Source organism: Trachurus trachurus (assembly GCF_905171665.1).
Source record: "Trachurus trachurus genome assembly, chromosome: 20".
Lineage (NCBI taxonomy): Eukaryota > Metazoa > Chordata > Actinopteri > Carangiformes > Carangidae > Trachurus > Trachurus trachurus.
Window position 1 is genome coordinate 6,841,833 of NC_139911.1, and position 20,561 is coordinate 6,862,393.

The 20,561-nt window shown below is 45.1% G+C and overlaps 1 protein-coding gene across 2 annotated transcripts in view; it reads right to left on the bottom strand.

The window, feature by feature from the left end:
- col11a1a (collagen, type XI, alpha 1a) overlaps positions 1–19,170 on the bottom strand; it is a gene marked incomplete at both ends in the record, with an annotated part of 80,615 nt that extends 61,445 nt beyond the window's left edge. For both annotated transcript variants that reach the window (XM_083995045.1, XM_083995044.1), the window contains 4 exons: positions 10,865–11,027; positions 13,522–13,735; positions 14,142–14,306; positions 19,056–19,170. In XM_083995045.1, coding sequence (XP_083851171.1) covers positions 10,865–11,027; positions 13,522–13,735; positions 14,142–14,306; positions 19,056–19,170 — 657 coding nt within the window. The remainder of the gene's footprint in view (positions 1–10,864; positions 11,028–13,521; positions 13,736–14,141; positions 14,307–19,055) is intronic.
- Between the last annotated feature and the right edge of the window lie 1,391 nt (positions 19,171–20,561).

Below are 20,561 nucleotides of genomic sequence, written 5' to 3' on the forward strand. Positions count from 1 at the left end.
CCTGTGCGCCTCTGGGTGGGTGGAAAGCTTCGTTCAAGAGGGCTTCATTTTTCTGACAGGGATGAATGCGTTTCTAACAGTAATACACACGTGTATGTGTGTATGTATGTGTGTGTGTTCAGACATAGCAGAGGATATCAAGCACCCCGATCCTGTGTCAGCCACTAAATTCAAGGGTTTTTGAGGTCCACTCCACCAAGTTGCTTGAATAGTCCATGAGTGTGGACTGAATTGAGGAAAAAAAGAGTTTTGCCGCCCCATCAACATGGAACAATCTCCAGGCCGAACTGAAAATGTCTGGACTCGTATCTTTTAATGTCTTCCGTCCTTTCCTAAAGGACCGACAACAAAAATCAACTGAACGCCTCTGCTTTTGACCATTTTTGCCACCACGACTCCCTTGCTCATTGCACTTTGTTTTTACCTGGTTAAATAAAGGTTAAATAAAAATAAAAAGTGACAGATTCGTCGCTTCACTTCTCCTCATACTGCAAGTGGTGCAATTTCAGTAGCTGTGTAATCATGATATAATCTCACTATTACTGTCTGAAAGCTCTCTAACAACTGAGCTACACATTCCTCATTGTAATATATATACATGTTTTTTTAACAATTGAGGAAAAGTAGGCTAGTTATCGCACTATGGCAATATGAGTGTGTACAATATGAGAGTGTGTTAGTTAAGTGTCGTTCCTGAAAGATGTAACACCAAAATACCGAACAAGGCAAGAGGGACAGCACTAAATCTGGATGCCAAGTCAGGAAAGGCCTGAGTTGAGGTGTGTGTGAGCGTGTTCGGGAAGGCTCGACAGAGAAAGAGAGATCAAACCGTGCCCTGACTCAAGTTGACATGTATTACCTCATGTGTCACCCTAAGACCAACACTGAACGCTTGAACCTTGCCTAGAGTCAGCTCTAATTAGTCCACGTCTGAGAGCCACCCGTCTGCACACAAATAGGCTGTGGAGACACAGTGTTCGACTCCCCCCCCCCCCAGCCTCCACCCATCACCACCGGTCAGAGCAGCCCCACCAGGAAACTTCAGGGAAGAGCATGAGCCACCTGACTGACACGTTCAACAGCAAAACGCACATGGAAACAAGGGAAGATGAAACGATGACGTAATAATGTACAGTAGGAGTGTCTCCGAGTGCATTAAGTCAGACGAGTCCCAGCAGGCGCATGGGTTTAAGAGATAAGAAAAACAACACAATATAAATCACATGACCATGTATATACTTGCCAGGGCAACTTCTAGCATTCGCAGCATTAACCTGTCTTTCCGAGAAGAGAGGAGGGCAAGAAGGAAAGGGAGAAACTGATGTCAACTCAGCAAGGGAACACCAAGAAGCATCCAGAGACAGACAGGCAGGGCTTTAGTGGGAGCAGCTGGGATGGTAAAAGATGTTTTGTGCTGGGAAACACCTGGGGAGAGTTATGCCGAAGCTCTGGGCCTGTCTTCCATTGAGGACTGCTGAGATAAAAGCCTCTAGCAAACCTGGAGCAAAGCCAGAGCTCCAAAATATGCCCCTCCTGCCTCCTGCCTCCAGCACACAGCACAGAAACAGGCCCACGAGGCTGCGTGTTAATGACTGCGGGGTCAGGGGTCAACGAGAAAAAAGAGAGAGAGAGGCTGAAAGAGAGAGGCTGGGTCAGAATCAACAGCTGAGACTTGTGAATCCTCATAGAATTCTGTTTATCTTTACCTGCTACATCAACTGTCCTCCTACTCTGGGTCACGTTCACCTCGACCGCAGCTCAAGAGGTCAACTTGTTTATTTTATCTATTTCCATTCATCACAACTGAATCTGATACTGAAATAAAAACAGGGAGATAAAAGCATCTGTCAACGGTGCGGACCGCATGACGCCATACAGCATCTTGTTCTAAATGCACCACCACCTTGACCTCCTCCTGACCGCAAGGCACCGTGGGATATAAATATACACAGAAGAGTTCAAAGGTTAAGAGTGGTGCACGGTACAAGAGCTTTACTTCCACACTGTGAATGTTTAGTTTCGCTCTTCTTTATTTGAATCCTGCGTCATGTTGCAATTAGAGGGCGAGTGCATGGCATCGCCGGCGAAAATCAAAACACAAGTGGTCGTCACCGAGGGTCCTTTGACAAACCTCTGCCTGGGGGAACATCCCTCTATTCCAACCATAATTAGACAGCCCCACACAACAATTAGCCACCCCCCTACACTGTCTATACAGTAGAGTGGCCCTGAACATATATATAGGAGAACCAAGACGAGGCAGAGGGGGCTCGCACGTATGAACCTGTTGGTGGCGCTCGAGACTTACGGTGAGCGTGTTACGTCATTTCCTGCCTGTACCTGCTGCACTGTTGCTGTGTTGTGTTAGACTTTCTCAGTCCTCCGTCTAGTGTTCTGCTAATTTAATCACTTTAAGCACCAGTGTACACCACGTTTTCCTACATTACACAACTTTCTGTCACTTAAGTCTTTAACAGGACTCTCTTTGTATTTCTCCATTCAACTTGTTGTACTTGCCACAGGTCCGCTAGTTAGCTTAGCATACTAGCTTAGCATACTAGCTATGGCTTCTCCCCCCTCCTCTCTCTCCTTCTCCTGCTCTGAGTGTCAGATGTTTAGCCACTCCTCTGCCTCCTTTAGTGATAATGGTATGTGTAATAAGTGTAGCATGTTTGCAGCTCTGGAGGCGAGGCTCAGCGAGTTAGAGTCCCGGCTCCGCACCATGGAGGCTAGTCCAGCTACAGTAGCTTCACAGTCCAGCTTAGCCGGTGCGGAGCCACCTAGCCTAGCCGCCGCTAGCAGTTCCCCCCCAGCCCCCGAGCAGCCGGGAACTAGTCAGTCCGGCTGGGTGACAACAAGCCGAGGGAATCATAGTCGCAAAAAGCCCGTGTTGGCCCACCAACCCCTTCACGTCTCCAACCGCTTTTCCCCACTCAGCGACACACCCGCTGAGAACGTAACTCAACATGTCGACTCTGTTGCTCACAGCCCCGCTGTGAAGTCGGCATTAGTCATTGGCAGCTCCATTTTACGGAACGTGAAGGTAGAGAATTCAGCGAGCGTAAAGTGCATCCCAGGGGCCAGAGCGGGCGACGTTGAGGCCAATCTGAAGCTGCTGGCATGTAAACGTAAGGTTAAATACAGTAAGATTGTAATCCATGTCGGCGCTAATGACACCCGGCTTCGCCAGTCGGAGTTAACTAAGGTTAATATGGCTTCGGTGTGCAACTTTGCAAAGACAATGTCGGACTCCGTAATTTTCTCTGGCCCGCTGCCCAACTTAGTGAGTGACGATATGTTTAGTCGCATGCGTTCATTCCATCGCTGGATGTCTAGGTGGTGCTTAGATAACGACGTGGCTTACATAGATAACTGGACCTCCTTTTGGGGAAAGACTGGTCTGATTCGGAGAGATGGCGTCCATCCTACTCTGGATGGCGCATCCCTCCTATCTAGTAACATAGGGAACCTTATTAGCCGTGCTAATCCCTGACAAGCACCCAGAGTTCAGACCAGCAGGCAGAGCCGCAGTTTAACACGCCCCTCTGCTGGTTCCCTCTTGTTGTCACCCACCCAGCCTATAGAAACTGTGTCTGCCTCGAGGCTGTCTAAGCCTAAACCCCAATCTAGAGGAGTTGTTTATAGCAATTTAGTTAAAATCAAAACCACTGCTCCAGCAAGCCAACCTAATAGAACTATTAAATGTGGTTTGCTCAACATTCGTTCTCTCCCATCCAAGTCTCTCCTAGTGAATGACTTAATTACAAGTCACCATATTGACATATTAACACTAACTGAGACCTGGTTGCAGCAAGATGAATATGTTAGTTTGAATGAATCTACCCCTCCTAGTTACATTAACTGTCATGTGCCTCGTAACACAGGCCGAGGAGGAGGAGTGGCTGCTATTTATCAGTCAAATCTGATTATCAACCCTAGACATAATAGTTCATATAATACATTTGAAAGCCTTACTGTCAGCCTCTCTCACCCAGACTGGAAAGCAGAAAAACCACTCTTACTTGCTGTAGTGTATCGTCCTCCTGCACCTTATTCTGAGTTTCTAGAAGAATTCCCTGACTTTCTGTCAAATTTAGCAATGAGCTCAGACAAAGTCATTATAGTAGGTGACTTTAACATTCATGTGGACGTCGATGATGATTGTCTGGCTACTGCGTTCAAGTCACTTTTGGATTCAGTCGGCTTCTCTCAGAGGGTAAACAAACCCACTCACACTTTTAATCATATCCTTGACTTAGTACTTACTTATGGAATAGAAACTGACCATGTCACAGTTCTTCCTCAGAACCCCGTCTTGTCTGACCATTCTTTAATAACATTTGAATTTACTTTAACAAATTATATCCTACCTGGGAAAAAATCCCGCTACAGTAGATGTCTATCTGACACTGCTGTTTCTAGATTTAAAGAGCTTATTCCAGCAGAGCTTGGTGCCACATCCTGTAACCATATTATGGGCAGTTATGCTGATTTCACCCCCACACAGGTGGACTATCTTGTGGATAGCACTGCAGCAGCACTCCTTGGGACACTTGATGCTGTAGCTCCCCTGAAAAAGAAAGTTATCAATCAGAAAAGAATAGCTCCCTGGTACAGCCCAAATCTGCGCGCTCTGAAACAGAAGACCAGACAGCTGGAAAGGAAAACACATTCCAGCCAACATGAGGAAGACCGTCAAGCCTGGAAGGATAGTTTATTAATATATAAAAAAGAACTCCGTAATGCTAGAAGCAATTACTATTCATCTTTAATAGAAAAGAATAAGAACAACCCCAGGTTCCTTTTCAACACTGTGGCCAGGCTAACCAAGAACCATAGTGTCGTTGAGCCATCCATCCCTCCAACTCTCAGCAGTAACGACTTCCTAACTTTCTTTACCGAAAAGATAGTTAATATTAGAACGAAAATTGCTAGTAATGGACCACAGATTACGGTACCTATAGAAGCACCTCCCAGACTTGGTACACACTTGGACAGCTTCTCTCCCATCGACCTGTCAGACTTAACTTCTGCAATTACTTCTTCCAAGTCAGCCACATGTCTGCTGGATCCAGTCCCGACAAGACTACTTAAGGATGTCTTTCCCTTAATTAACATTTCTTTTCTGAACCAAATCAATCTTTCCTTAGCCACAGGCTACGTGCCACAGGCCTTCAAGGTGGCTGTCATTAACCCTTTACTTAAAAAACCTTCTCTTGACCCAGATGTCCTCGCCAACTATCGGCCTATATCCAACCTTCCTTACATCTCTAAGATCCTTGAGAAGATTGTCCTGGAGCAGCTACATGAACATCTGCACAGCAACGAGCTCTTTGAAGCTTTCCAATCTGGATTCAGAGAACACCATAGCACTGAAACAGCACTTGTCAAAGTCTCTAATGATCTTCTTATAGCTTCAGACAGAGGTCTCGTCTCTGTTCTTGTACTTTTGGACCTCAGTGCTGCATTCGACACCATCGACCACAGCATCCTGCTGCAGAGACTAGATCATGAAATAGGGATTAAAGGGCCCGCCCTGAAATGGTTTAAGTCATACTTATCTGACAGGTTTCAATTTGTTAATGTTAATAACGACCATTCAGAGTATAGCAGAGTTACGCATGGTGTACCGCAGGGTTCAGTCTTAGGGCCAATCCTCTTCATTCTTTACATGCTCCCATTAGGTGGCATCATCCGGAAGCATTCAATCAATTTTCACTGTTATGCGGATGATACGCAACTCTACTTGTCCATGGAGCCAGATGACAGAAGCCGGCTCATCAATCTGCAAGACTGTCTGAAAGACATTAGATCCTGGATGTCCTCTAACTTCTTGCTACTGAATTCAGATAAAACTGAGGTCATTGTGTTTGGACCTAAACATCTCAGGGACACTTTCTCTGATCAGATCGCTACTCTAGATGGCATCACCCTGACCCCGAGTACAACCGCGCGGAACCTTGGAGTCATTTTTGACCAGGACCTTTCCTTTAGCTCCCACATAAAACATGTGACTAGGACCGCCTTCTTCCATCTGCGCAGTATCACTAAGATTAGGAATATTCTCTCCCAGAGTGATGCTGAGAAACTAGTGCATGCATTTATCACTTCTAGGCTAGACTACTGCAACTCTCTCCTGTCAGGATGTCCGAAAAACTCTCTAAAGAGTCTCCAGCTGGTCCAGAATGCCGCAGCGAGAGTTTTGACAGGAGTTAGGAAGAGAGAGCACATCTCTCCCACCTTAGCTTCTCTCCACTGGCTTCCTGTAGGATTTAGAATAGACTTCAAAATCCTTCTGCTGACTTACAAGGCTCTTAATGATAAAGCTCCATCCTATCTGAAAGAACTAATCATTCCTTACTGTCCTACCAGAGCACTCCGCTCCCAGAACGCAGGTCTGTTAGTGACTCCCAGTATCTCTAAAAACAGACTGGGAGGTAGAGCCTTCAGTTACCGGGCTCCTTTACTGTGGAACCAGCTCTCTCCATGGGTCAAAGAGGCAGACACTCTAACTACATTTAAGTCTAGACTTAAGACCTTCCTTTATGACAGGGCTTTTAGTTAGGGCTGGTTCAGGTAGCTCTGAACCATTTTATAGCTACGCTGCTATAGGCTTAGACTGCTGGGGACACATCTGGTTACTCAGAGCCCTCTCCTCTCCTCTCCTCTCCTCTCCTCTCCTCTCCTCTCCTCTCCTCTCCTCTCCTCTCCTCTCCTCTCCCCTCCCCTCCCCTCCCCTCCTCTCCTCTCCTCTCCTCTCCTCTCCTCAGTATATTTTTGAACTGTCATTTTCTGTTGTACTTTGTAGTTTGGCCTTGGTGTCTCGCACTCTCTCTGTGTTTCCGCAGATCCACCGGAGCTCCATCTCTCTGCACCAGCCGCCGCCTACATCGCCCCCATCCCACCCCTTCCCCTGCCGTTAGACCGGCCTCCCCTCCCTTCCCATGGACCAGTCTGCCACCCAGTCCTCCCATCGAGCTGACCGGCTCTCCCTGCCCCCCCCCCCCCCCTCACTAGAGACTGCCTTCATCAACCCCTGCTAACATTTCCATATTCCGCACATTCTGTGACAAACTGTAAACTGTTTTCTTGTCTGTAACAACATCTATTGCACGTCTGTCCGTCCTGGGTGAGGGATCCCTCCTCTGTTGCTCACCCTGAGGTTTCTCCTGTTTTTCCCTGTTAAAAGGGTTTCCATGGAGTTTTCCTCAGTCGATGTGAGGGTCTAAGGACAGAGGATGTTGTTACGATGCCATGTAAAGCCCTTTGAGACAAACTGTTTGTAAAAACGGGCTATACAAATAAAATTGCCTTGCCTTGCCTTGCCTTGCCTGGACAGCTGGAGGGCCGAGCCTCCAAAACATGACATTAAAGGACTGAGACAACACAGCTGAGCCTTTTTTACACTGCAGCAGACCAATGCTCTGTATACAGCAACCACAATTGATAAGCAGGTAAACAACATGACACCCGACACCTCAGCACCACAGAGCCCTTCAGCCAAGAGAAACCGAGCTCTGATGAGCGTTTGCTGCCGAGGAAGAGGAGGAGGAGGAGGAGGAATGGGCAGGTATGTGTATGAGTGTGCTCAATTCAGACAGGTAATGTCAGCCAGGCATGAATAGACGGTCTCATGGCTCTGGCACGGCAGGGGAGGCCTCAGGATGGGGAGGGAGGGGAGGGAGGGAAGGAGGAGGAGGAGGTGGTGGTGGTGAGCAGGGGAGGATATGCAGGGAGGGGAGGAGATGAGGAAATGAGGAAGGCCTGACGGGGCAATGAAAGACTCCCATTCATCTGAACCAGATCCCTTTTCGACGGTGGTCGCCTCCAACCTGGGGCAGGTATGGCATGAATAGAGGTTTATGAAAAATGCAGGTCAACTTGAAAACGAATGTCAGGGTTTGAATAACTGAGGAAAAGGTTGTAATATTGTATTATTATTATTATACATATTATTAAATCTGCTCTTGGAAAACGAAAGCTCATGTATCAAAGTCAAAGGGTGAATAAATACTGTAAATCAATATTCACTCCTGAGTATAATCTACAATGTTTCTTACATTTCCCCGGTTCTCGTATACAAAATTTATACCGTAATGAAATTAAATATAGAGACTAATATGAGGAGGTCTGACACACTGCACCTCACAGCCAACCTGACTTCACGCACACATTTATTTTCTCATTCTAACCACAGGCTTGAATGCACAAGGCCGAGGTATTTCCTTCCCCTGTATATCCCAGCATGCATCGGTCCCTGTGGATCTCCGAGGAGAGCAGGGACAGAGAACAGACAGGAGACCTGTTCCAAAAACCACACAGAGACGACCCTGTTAGCTGACTTATGGCTCCTATTTTCAGCACTTCCACTGGCCAAACTCTGACTGGACACACTGTTTCGTACAAAACGCCGGGTTCAGTGTCGTCCCAGAAATATAATCAGAGGTGACAGGAGATGTGAAAGCAAATCTGTTTATAATTTTTCAGCTAAAAAGAAAAACAACAGACACTAGATTTTCATTGTTGAATAATATGGCACAGTAATCTCTTTCAGTTTGCAATCAGATATCAACAACATCCATCCAAGGAAAAAAATGATTTCATATTTTTTTCCAGATGGATTATATTCACAGATAGAAATCAAGAGTAAACAAAGTCGTGTTTTCTGGCAATCTCCTGCTGACAGAGACCGAGATAATCATCGTGCTTTGTTTCATCAAACACATATATGAAATCAGAGAAATCTGTGTTTTCCCCTTCAATCAATATAACTCATCATCAGCCAACAACTGTGTGTGTCATAATCCATACAGCCACAGTGGAGCACTGAGTCAGACAGAGTAAATAGAGCAAGAAGACACACACACGCACACAAGATGGCCACACACATCCAGGCCCCTCTGTCCCTTTTGGGGCCATGACACAGCACGCCCAAAAGAATATATGGCTTTTAAAAACAGCAGCAGCAGTCATTCAAACATGGCATCAGATTGATGACAAGTGAACGCAGCCCCCGGTACAGCCTCTCAGTGACCTTAAATTCCCACCACAGACTGAGACTGTCGTGACAATTCAGCCATTGTCTGTCATTATTTACATCCCATGCCAGCGTCCACCTCTGGATGAACTGTGTCCTGCTGAATGAGGAGGTGGTAACATAACCCAAATCCCTGAGGGAGGGTCACCTTAATGCACTGCAGCCTCCAGCCTGAAAAAATCAGATTTTTTCCTTTTTTCCCTTTTTTCCAGGACTAAAACTCAATAACTGCCCTGTGCTGTTGTCCTTATTAAAGAATCTATAATCTATTATCCATTTGTTGAACTATTTACAGCTATATAAACACAACTGTTACAATTGTTTGTTTACATGCAATGACTGACACTGCTGCTAATTTCCAACAACAGTGATCCTGTCAAAAGCAGATTAACTTCAATGTTTACTACAAGAGCTATAGGAAACTGCAGTATAGTATAGTATAGTATAGTATAGTTCAACAGTATAGTATAGTTTTATATTTGTCAAACTTGTCTCCTCAATCATGGCTGCAGCCTCTGCTGGAGTCACAGTAAATTGACTGGACCCATCTGAGACACCTCAAGCACCTGGCCTGCTCTACAAGCATCAATCTAATGTGATTCAGTTTGACAAATAAAAAGGAAAATGCAGCATAAGGTTATTCCAATTAATAACAGCTACATAGAAGAGCAAACACTTTTTTTTTTAGCCAAAAGCAGGAATTGAAAATTGTGGCAACCTCATCAAATCAGAAATCCATTCACCCACTTCACCTTTAAATCATCAATCAATCCTAAAGTCCTATTCAATGTACTCTGCCAGTGATTATCGTACACCTAGAAGGCCTCTGCCCTGTTTTGATGTGGAGAAAAACTGTGGACAAGTGAAACAAAAAGGGCTGAAATGTTCCTAAACCCTGGATCTAGCTCTATCTCTTAAAATCTACACATGCTGTCATTATGATTCATCTTCCCCCTGCTTTTTTTTTCTCACCCAACTGTGTCCTCTTCTTGCGTTTTGTTCTTTGTTTCTTTGTATACTATAAAATAAATGACTTTACAAAAATAAAGTTTAAAAAAAAATAATAAATCATCAATCAATCAAAATCAAGATCACAACACATTACTGAATGTAGCCACCAGGTACTGCGGCTGTGCGGTGATTGACAGCTGCTGAACCTCAGCTCAATGAATGAGCTGCTGAGGTGAGAATTATTTTCACACTCATCCAAATCACAGTGTGACATCTTCATACACCTCGGTTTCAAAGATTATAATTTCATTTTTATGAACAATAATTAACAATTTAACGATACAGTTCAAATAATAAGCAGCAGTACAGCCACAGAAAGCCTCTCTCTGAAGTCCCTGTATTTTGCTGTGAGTATTTAAGCTTTCTAACCACTGCTTGCTTCCAGTCTATCTTGATTGTGATTTTCCTGTTTAACCTCTGCATATGATTTGAGCATAAACTTGGAAAAAGTGAGACCCACACTGAGGACCAAAACCAGGCAATCTGAAAACATTTGCAAGGAGTTGTTCTGCACCGTCATCAATCAAGCTCCACCACAGCAGCAGAAACAGAATGAAAGGGATAGATATCTCAGATATATGTTTGATATCAAGATGAAGGTCTTCATAAAATCAAAAGAAATCAAAAGACTTCCAGATTTTGCCTGGTTTCTATCATCTCCACATTCCTTTGTGACACGATGAGACTTAAACCAAAACTTGAAGCAACATTTGGCAGAGAGGGAATCTGGACACACTGTAAATACCATTTTTTTAAATGAAGAGATGAATATGTGTCAAGAGGTCACTGGAGGAAAAACAGCTGCCGACACTTTACCTGGAAAACCTCCTCATCCAGGATCCTGGTGCCGAACACGGTGATGCCATTGGTGTCGATGGAAGCGTGGTCACTCCTGGGCAGAGGCTTGATGATCTTCTTCTTACAGTTTACAATGACAGTGACCGTCTTCTTCTCCACACTGATAGCCACGCGGTGCCACCTGGTCAAGGACACAACAAGGAGAAGTGAGCGATCAAGGAGAGCAGAGCTGGAAGAGTTAATCCTCTGTAAAACTGTTTCCAGGAATTCAGGCATTTGATAGAGATATAACACTTATGACAAAGCATAAGTGATACTGTAAGTGTGTGATAATCACAAAAAGTGGAGCATGATGTCATATATAAAGTCAGTAACAGCAATAATATAACAGTAACATAACATAACATAACATAACCTTACTGACACTTGTAATAGGATTATATTCTGCCTTTTGTACATCTGAAGCTTCTGTCACATGACTGAGTTTATTACAGGAAAAAATCCTATAAGAACCATGAGCGACGTAGATATGAATGAAATATTTCGATCGACAACACCCATAGATGCAAAGGGTTAATCGGGGTCACACGTGAGTCTGACACCTCCCTCGCCTCTGGACCGTTTGCCACTGCACTTATGGACTATTGCATACCAGGCGGCAGTGGACCACATTCTTGCCCCCACACTTTGGCCCTGTTTAACACGGGATTACACTCATTAAACTCCAAACTTAATCCTCCTTCTGGGTTACTCGGCATGACAGACATGGTGAACATTGTGGAAAGTGTGTGTCAGGATCCGGGAAGGCCTGCCTTGCCAGAGCAGGAGACACACAGTCAAAACATTGTTCCGAGGTGGAAGATGAGACCTGGCACGGCTGCAGCTCAAGATGGCAGCATGAGTGGTGGATATCGCAAGTCAGGTAGAGACGTACAGTATATCTGACATCGCATCGATTTCTCTGAATGGTAAAATGTTGATATCAGAGGAGGAGAAATGCCCAATGCTCCTTTGAACACAGCTAGATCATAGAGACACGCATTCCAGGGCAGGCGGTGAATGAAGCTTAGAGGGAAATAAGCATGCAACAGTCGGAGGGCTTAGCGCTACAGCAGGAAGGATTATTTGTCACTTTATATGGCAGAAAAAGCAAATGCTGACTTCAATGGGTTTAAAGAATATCTCAAACTTTTGAAGTGCCTTACTGTATGATCACAAACAGAAGAGCAACACTGTGTTTGCAAAAGGGAAAAATGTGCAAAAAAAACATATTTCCAGGGCTTAAATAACAGACAAACACTGTAACAGCTCACTTGAAATCCTCCCACTCCCTTTTATTGAGAGGGATAATGCTCTTTTTTCACCCCATCAATGTCATCATTGTGCCTGTCTTTTCAAGCTTGGCGTACGCTTCTTAGTAACAATGAACACATCCAGGGGGACTGCAGACTGTATGAAGCCTGAGCTGTGGTCACTGAAGATTTAGACAAGGAGCTAGAGCTGGACAGCATCCAGACCGAGAAGTGTTAAAAATCCTCTACAGAGAACATTGCCCCTTAGAGAGTGGGTCACAAAAACTACACACTGGACAAAAACAGCCAACAAGACTAACACAAAGCTGACCGGGACTGTTAACGCTTTCTCTTTTGTTGCAACCTGCACATAAAGCAGATTTATCGCTGACATGAGAATTCTGCAGGATTTACCGAAGCCTCCTTCTATCATGATAAGGGTACACACTCGATCTTTTTCTTAAGCCCATTTAAGGGCAGAAAAATATTGTGACCCGGTTATGACTTCCTTTAAAAGTTCAAAAAACAAACTATCCTCTCCTTGCATGTTTAGCAAGTGAAAAAAAAAACTTTAATAACACTGGAAAATGCTATTTGAAATGATGCATTTTCCCAGCAGCCTATCTGTTTACTTATTCCCCTTTGCCCCTGCACGCGGGCTCATGTCAGCTAAGCCGAAGCTCTGGGTGAGAATGCTGGGCTTTCTGAACCTGGGAGCAGATAATCAGGTTTATGCTAAAAGGATAGGAGCTCCGTTTCTGGTTGGGTGAGGTAATCCAAGGGGGTAAAAAGGAAGTTTAGGACTGCCCCTTTCCCCTCCTTCCTTCCCCTCCCTCTCTAAAATAACAGAGGCAGTGAGTTCATGGATGAGGTCAGGTTGCCCATAGCAGTCCCTGCTGTGCCCCAATAATCCAGTGTCTCCCTGTCTCTGACCTGTCTCTGTGCCCATAGACCCCTGATGAGACGGATAATCCGGTGATGAGCACCTGTGGCGCAACAATGGGAAGATCTGGGTTGTTTTCTTGCTTTTATCAAGAAGACCAGAAGTCAGTGGAAATGAGAAAACGTCGACCTGTTTGAATGTTTTACGTTTGGTCAACCCACATCTCATAGGAGTGATTATTCCACCTCAGTTTTCAGCGGCCGACAGTGCAATATATTCTATCATGACACCCAGTGCTACGAATCAAAATAGTCTGGAAGTCTTAAGATCATTTTTCATCATCTAACCTTTAAACACAGTCACCTACGAGGACACAGTCACTCCCCCTCTGCACGCTGCAGCCGCCTTTCCCTCTCAATCAGTTTCAACCGTGGCTCTGAGTGTGCGTGGGTGTGTTCGACTATGTGAGTACATGCGTGCATGTTTGAGATTTGACGTACTTCCCGTCAGCGAGGTTGAGAGTGGGGAACAGGGGGTAGTCCTCTGGGGCTGGTTTACCAGTCTGATCCTCATACAGGAAGACAGGTGAGCGTCCCACTTCCACGCCCAGCTGCTGGACCCCCTGCTCGTTGTAAAGGGACAGCAAGAAGGACTGGAGGCCGGACTTGGGGCGCACTGTGGTCAGGATGGAGAAGTCCTCAGGAAAAACACCTCCTGAAAACACAAGAGGGAGGGTGGAAAAGACAAGTTAGTGACATGACTGACTGATTAAAACTGTACTATTATATCATATTTAGATACTGTAGGCTTCAACATATAACTGACATGAATAAAAACTTTTGCATCTTTCAATTTTAACTTTGCTTAGTGTAATGTAGAAAATTATAAGGGATGCTTATTTCAATTCTCTACATGAGATTAAAATAAAACAGCAGCAGTATGCGTCATTATGAGTCCAGCTTGTAGCTATAGAAACCAGTTGTATAAGGAGGGTTGCTGCAAAATGTTATCATCTTTGTGTGAGGAGTCTGGATTTTTGTCTGGGAAGTTTTGCAGAGGTCAAGAGAGTTCTTCTCAGTCAGTCATGAAAACAGTCGGAGCAGTCGTTAGGTGGTCTTACCTGGGAATAACTGCGTGGTGGGGGCACTGATCTGGACCTGCTTGGTAACTCTGTAAGCTGAGTCCGGCTTTGATGCTCTTCGGTTTGTGCAAAATCCTGATGTTTTCGTCACTCCTTCGGGTAAATTTTGAAATTCTAATACTTTTAGGACATCCACTGGTTCTGCTGTTTAGGAGGCAAATAAAACATCAGTCAGTCATCAGCAGAGTACAGACTTGTGCAGGCAACATTTAGTTAAAGGACTGTGTGGCACAGCACCATGATCAATCAACACATGGGTGAGTGACATCAATGAAAAATGAAAACAAAGCATTTTATTTTGAGTCTGTCATGGTGGTAGGCTTCTGGCATTTCAAACACGTGTAGGTTGTGCTGCTTGATAAACAGACTGTAACAGAGACACTGCTTGATTCTTATCACTTGATTAATAGGAAAATATCTGCACCTACTCATACTCTGTTAGTGTAAGTGCGGTGGTGCCTTCCTCTCTCACTATTACATGACTGCACTCATTTCATTACAGGTCAGAAAACAGGAGAGATTAACCCGTCTTAGCAACACCTCTCTCATCCTGACCATCTGATACAGCACTGATAGCAATACCCCTGTGAATTAAAATCACACAAATGACACGTTTGCCTGGGCGCCGTTGATATTCCAGCATAAATCCCATCTCTGCTCACTCACTGGGGGGTCACATCAGACATTTTACACAACAATTCCCCCACTGAGCAACACAAGTTAAGACAGGAAGTGCTGCCCTGCTGTGACTCTACAAGCTCATCTAACGGCAAATATCTCCATCCAGGCCAAACAAAGAGCCTAATGAGGAACGTGCCAGCAGAGATCTAGGTCTGTAACACGTGGATAGGTTCACCTTGATGAGGCTCAGCAGAGCCTGTCTGGGTTTTCTGTTCTCCTCAATCTGATGCACCTTACATAAAGGAGCCTGTGTGGCCTGGTCCTGCCTATAGAGACCAATCTCAGTATATAAAACATGAACTTAGTGAGCAAGACTGGGGGAGGAGAGACCAGCGTGCTGCAGTATACTGACCCTCTGTTACATTTCAGTGTCATATATTAAAATATAAACAGTTCTCACTTCACTCCAAAGAGTATACCAACATCTGACCAACCTGGGCAACACAATGGCAGACTGTTCAGTGTCACTAATCTGTTTTTGTAGGGTAAATAAGCATACCAAGGTGTCTGAAAGCATCAGCAAGTCTTTTCTGGCAGCTCTAAAGCCACTGTTTTGATTGGCATGTGCAGGTCAAAGCACTCTGAAAGCTTCTATAACTTTTTAATACACGGGGGTCTTAATAATATCTGATGTTGCTCCGTGGTCAACATTCCAGCTGTGGCGAGGAGAAGCAGTTTGAGAGCCCTGTTTTATTCTGTTCAGAGAGGCATCTGGTTCAACATGATTCTGTTCCTGCTGAATGGGAAGTTGTCATAAGAGGGGTGGTCTGCTTCGACTCTGGACGCCATCCTGTCCAAATCAACTGTCAGCCCAGCACAGTCCAGCTCTTTCCCATTAAGCAATTTATTTAAAGACACCAGCAAAGTGCTGCTCTGTAGGAAGAGTAAAGTCAACCGGGTGTTTTTTTTTTCACTCTCTCTCTTCTGTAGCTTGTGAGGCTGAACCAGCTACTTACTTTGGAGAGTGAACTGAGGACCTCATTGTGAGATCCTGCAGCGTCGCTTTCAGTTCAAACTCCAGGACTCATATGTTCCAGATGTGGCTGTTTGGCCAGGCTACGACCCTCGCACGGAGGTGCCGAGACAGCGTCAATACTGGGCAATCCATTAAGTTGGCCAAATGAGTGTGCACAGGTTTTAAGAGAGTGCATCTGATGAGCTGGTGTGAGTTTGCCCCCAGGGCTATGCAAACAGGCCACATAGCTACCAGCAGAGCTCAGGAAGGCATGGAGAAACGGACCGACCTTCTCAAGGCTGGAGGAGAGAGAGAGAGAGACAGCTCTACCCAACCTCTAACACAGTCAAAACCGCATCTTTCGCTCAGGATCATCCAAAGATCATTATGCAAATTGCGAGTGCATGCAAGTGGAGGAGCGGTTGCAACACAACACATTAACATAAGACTTGGACCGACTAATTTGATATCTGAGATCTCTGTCATGTTCACAGGTGATGTAACAAGTGTGTTAAAGAGTTATCATCACACCTTTCTCCAGACAGCGGCCAAAAAACAGTTTCTTGATCTCACAGTGTGTAAGACATGACCCCCCTGCCCCCCTTTATCTGCCACCTTTACATCTTTACAGAAAGGTGAAATTGGCTGGTAAACGGAGGAGGACCTTTTCACCTGCAGCTCCCTGAGACTCTAATAATATCTTCAGCCAGAATGTCTCTCTCTCTCTCTCCATATATCCCCCCCTCTCTCCCTCACTCCTTCTTTTAACTTCCACCATGCTGCCGGCTAAAACAAGACGGCTTTATACTGGTGTCATTCCAAGGAAACTTCACGGAGACCTACCCAGTTTTTCAAAGCATTTTTCCCCTCTCCTCCTCCTCCCCCCACAACCCCCCACCCCTTGTATTTACACTCATTAACTGCCTTCACTGTATTCCTGCATATGAATATTAGAAGCATGGCATCACACCGTGTTTAAACCTTTTTTTTTCCAAATCCAAACATGTCATAGGAAAATGGGTGCCTGTGATCATCCCCATTTCAAAACATGTGAGTTTGAGTTTCCAATTTCAGTGTCACGCAGTTTGAGGCTTTGTGTGGCGGAAGAAAAGCTTCATCTTCAAGTGATCCAACTGTGACTGTAAATATGTGACAGTTTGCAGCAGGACAAAGGTCCGGCAAGGAGCTGATTAGCTGATGTTCCTGGGCTGAGCACATTAGGGAGAGGACTCTGAAAATGCTAGCTTTGTCTGCTGGAATGCACATCTGAGCCTGCGCCCCGGGGGCTGAGAAAACGTGTCTGTACACTGCTAGATGGAGAGGGCACCCTGCAGAAACAGCCTCGACTGCCATAAAGAGCTCAGAAGGAACTGACTGAGACCCTGCAGCCTGCAGCACAGTATTCAAGATTAAAAATGAGGCAGGAGCCGATGAGCTTGGAAAGGTGATTCAGATTCCTGCGGGGCATCTTTTGAGCAAGTAAAATACCAATAGCAACAAATAACTATAAAAATGACAGTGTGAAGTGGATTAATACATTGAAACTCCATTAACTTGTTCAGATTTTTTTTTCTTTAACCTTAAAAGTTGAGATATTTTATCACCATCTGCCAATAGCATACCACAGCGTAAACAAAAATGATTTGAATCTTATTTTCAAGAAACAAGGCTGAATTTCCAGCCTGCAAATACTGTCATTCTGGAGATAAAAAGATGCTTCCTAAATCTCCACCTGCATCCGTGTGCGATAATAGCTCCTTACAGATTTGTCTATGGGATGAGATGTTAGGCCTGTGTAATCCTGAACCCTGTGACTTGTGGCTATTATGGCTGCAGGCTATAGGCCCGAACGCAGGCCCTGCTCTTTGAAGGCTCTGAAATCATAGGGAAGTGCAACAAGGACCATCATCAAATAACTGCTCAGTACTTAGACGGGAAGCATTCCCACCGCTCTCACACACACACACACACACACACAACACGGCGCTGTCCTGCAGTTGACCAAACATCTGAGCTCAAGAGTTGAGGGGAAGAGATGGGCACCGGGGGAGGAGGGGAGGAGGAGTGGGGTGGAGGTGGAGGGGAGGAGGGGGGCAGCTTTGGGCTTCAGTGTGGACCAGGGCACTGTGGAGATAGGGTGAACCTGCCTGACCACTTAGCCCCCTGTAGACACATGGAGGCTCTGCGCTGTGCACTGACAGGTCTGAGATCCGCTGAGGCCTTTGCAAAAAAATAAAAAATAAATACTGTATACACTCCACAACTCCATATTTATTATCAGATTGTAGCTGCTGCTGCCTCACAACCTGCAATTAACCATCTATCTATGGACAGCCCTGTTCCTCAGGTGTAGGATTACAATCACTGCACTCATTTATGAGGACAGTGCTTCTATGGGGGTGAACTGACAACTATGTCAAAATAATAAAATAAAATAAAAGTAATATATATAATAGAATTTACTGCAAAATAAAATATAAATTCAACACCCCTTCAGCCTTACAACCACATCAGATCTTAATATCCAACACTGTGGTTTCAGTGCAGTTCAACACTGGTAAGTAACATGTAAAACCAGCGTTAGGTCCAAGCGTCCGACAAAACGTCCAGTGCCATCTGGCTGAGGAAATCCACCCTGCTAACCGTGTCCACATCCACCTAGCGGACCACGGTTCAAACAAAGAGCTTCTCCTCAGCCTAAGAGAATCTTTAAAAAGCGCTGCGACGCTGCTCTGTCGTCCCGATCTCACTGAGCACATACCAGCGGCTTAGGGTGAATTTCATTAAGGGCGAAGTTTGTTTCATCTTCGGGGCGGACGCTTTCCATTCATGCGTAAAAGTAGCCCGCGGTAAAAGTGTGTGTTAACGAATACAGTGTTTTGGCCCAGCGAAATATGTGCACCTCATGCAATTACCCCCCCTCTGACTGCATGTCGGGTCTAAGCTCCCACTAGATCAGGGTTTAACATCCACTCCGGCACAGTAGTGAGCAGGGGGGACACTTCTACTGTACTTTAACTTTTTCTGTTTCTGTGCGGAGGCTCAATCATTCAGGTAGATTGAGGAATCTCGCGTTAAATGCAACTACAGGGGAGAACACATGTATAACTGTCTATGAAGCAAAACACGGTGATGTGTCCAGGTGTAAATCAGTCAATCCCCCCATCTCCATCATCTGTTACCGAGTCTCCCAGCCAGCCGGTCGCCGCTCCGTCAGATAAAGTTGGTTACAGAGTTTTGGTCCCTACTGTTCTTACCTGCTCTGACATTAGCAGCCTGTAGAACCAGGGTTAAAGTGATGAATGCGGTTACAGTGGAATCCATAGGCCACCTTTTCGTTTTCCACCTTGTGGACCACCTTTGCATCTCCATGATCGGGCGCCCACAAGTGAATGAAACTTTTTGGGCGACTTCAGGTGATTTTTAATGACGTCCCTTCCACAATCCCAAATGACGACGGAAAGTGTCCTACAAAAAAGCCATAAGTGAGTTTTCAGCCTCTTCTCTCAGCCGCAACGAGGCCCCCGATCCTCCTTCCCAGTGCCCAGCCTTCACAGTGAAGGTAGTCGGGCTTTAACCAAAACGCACAGAGTGCAGTCGGTACACTTGGTGCGTCCGCGGACAGGAGGGCTGGGCATGCTCCACAAACCAGAGCCACGATTACAGGGGAATGACAAGGGAACCAGCCCCCGATTAGCAAATCACGGGGCTGGAAATTCTCCTTCGGGTCCACCCATTACAGCTCTGTAATGCGCCCCCAAGTCTCTGCCCGAGTGCGTCTGAGGAAAGAGGAGAAAAAATGAAAACAGGGGCAAAGTTGGTAGCGACCTGGGAATGATGAAACGGCAGAATGGTGCACGCGGGGATCTTTTTTTTATAATGTTGACTAAAATCTTATTCGGCTCATTAACACAAGAGCTGTAGGTGTTGTTTGTAGTGTTCAGTGAAGAACAGGCTGGCAGGCTTTACTCTTCAAACATAAACTTTACCGGTTCATTAACAGAAAAAGTTCAACCTTAACCAGTTTTAAATCACAGCAGCTAAAAAAGAGCAAATCAATACCACACAGAATTATAGACACACGGTAGGCTACAAATATGTACACAAAAAAAGGCAGAAATCATGAATACTTTTAAAATTGTCTTGTCTGAGGAAATCTGTGCCACAACTAGACAGGGTCTGATATTACCCATGAGTCCCTGGGGGTTAGTATTAAGTGTCTAATTATCTATCACTATGCAAAAGTTAGGGGGATTTTAACTGTATAAGAAAAAAGACGTTTGAGTTTTGCAGAGTGAGTTTTGATAATACAAAACCAAACCGCTAACCTCATTCTCCTTATCTCAGCTTGAACACCCATATGGAGGATTTTGGAGAGTGCTCTTCACCATTATCTTCATCAAAATGCCAGCTAAGGAAATATCTCTGGAGGAAGTGTTTTCATCCCTCTGGTTGTCTCTGAAGTGAAGCTGCTCATCTTCATGCACTAAACTGGAGAGTATATCACAAATATATATATAGAGAGACATTGGATACTAAATGTAATGTAAATGTTAATTCCTAACTTGATTACATAAGGCTGTGAATTAATTCTCTATTTAAATCCCACATAAATACGATTTCCTTATTGTTTACTGGGTCACTGAGAACGAATGGAGTCACCTGCCATCATTGTGAGCTACAGTAACTCCACCTGTTCCCAGTGGTTTTCTGCCAGCGTGTGAATATCTTTAAACAAGACACAAAAGGCAGGTTGACTGAGA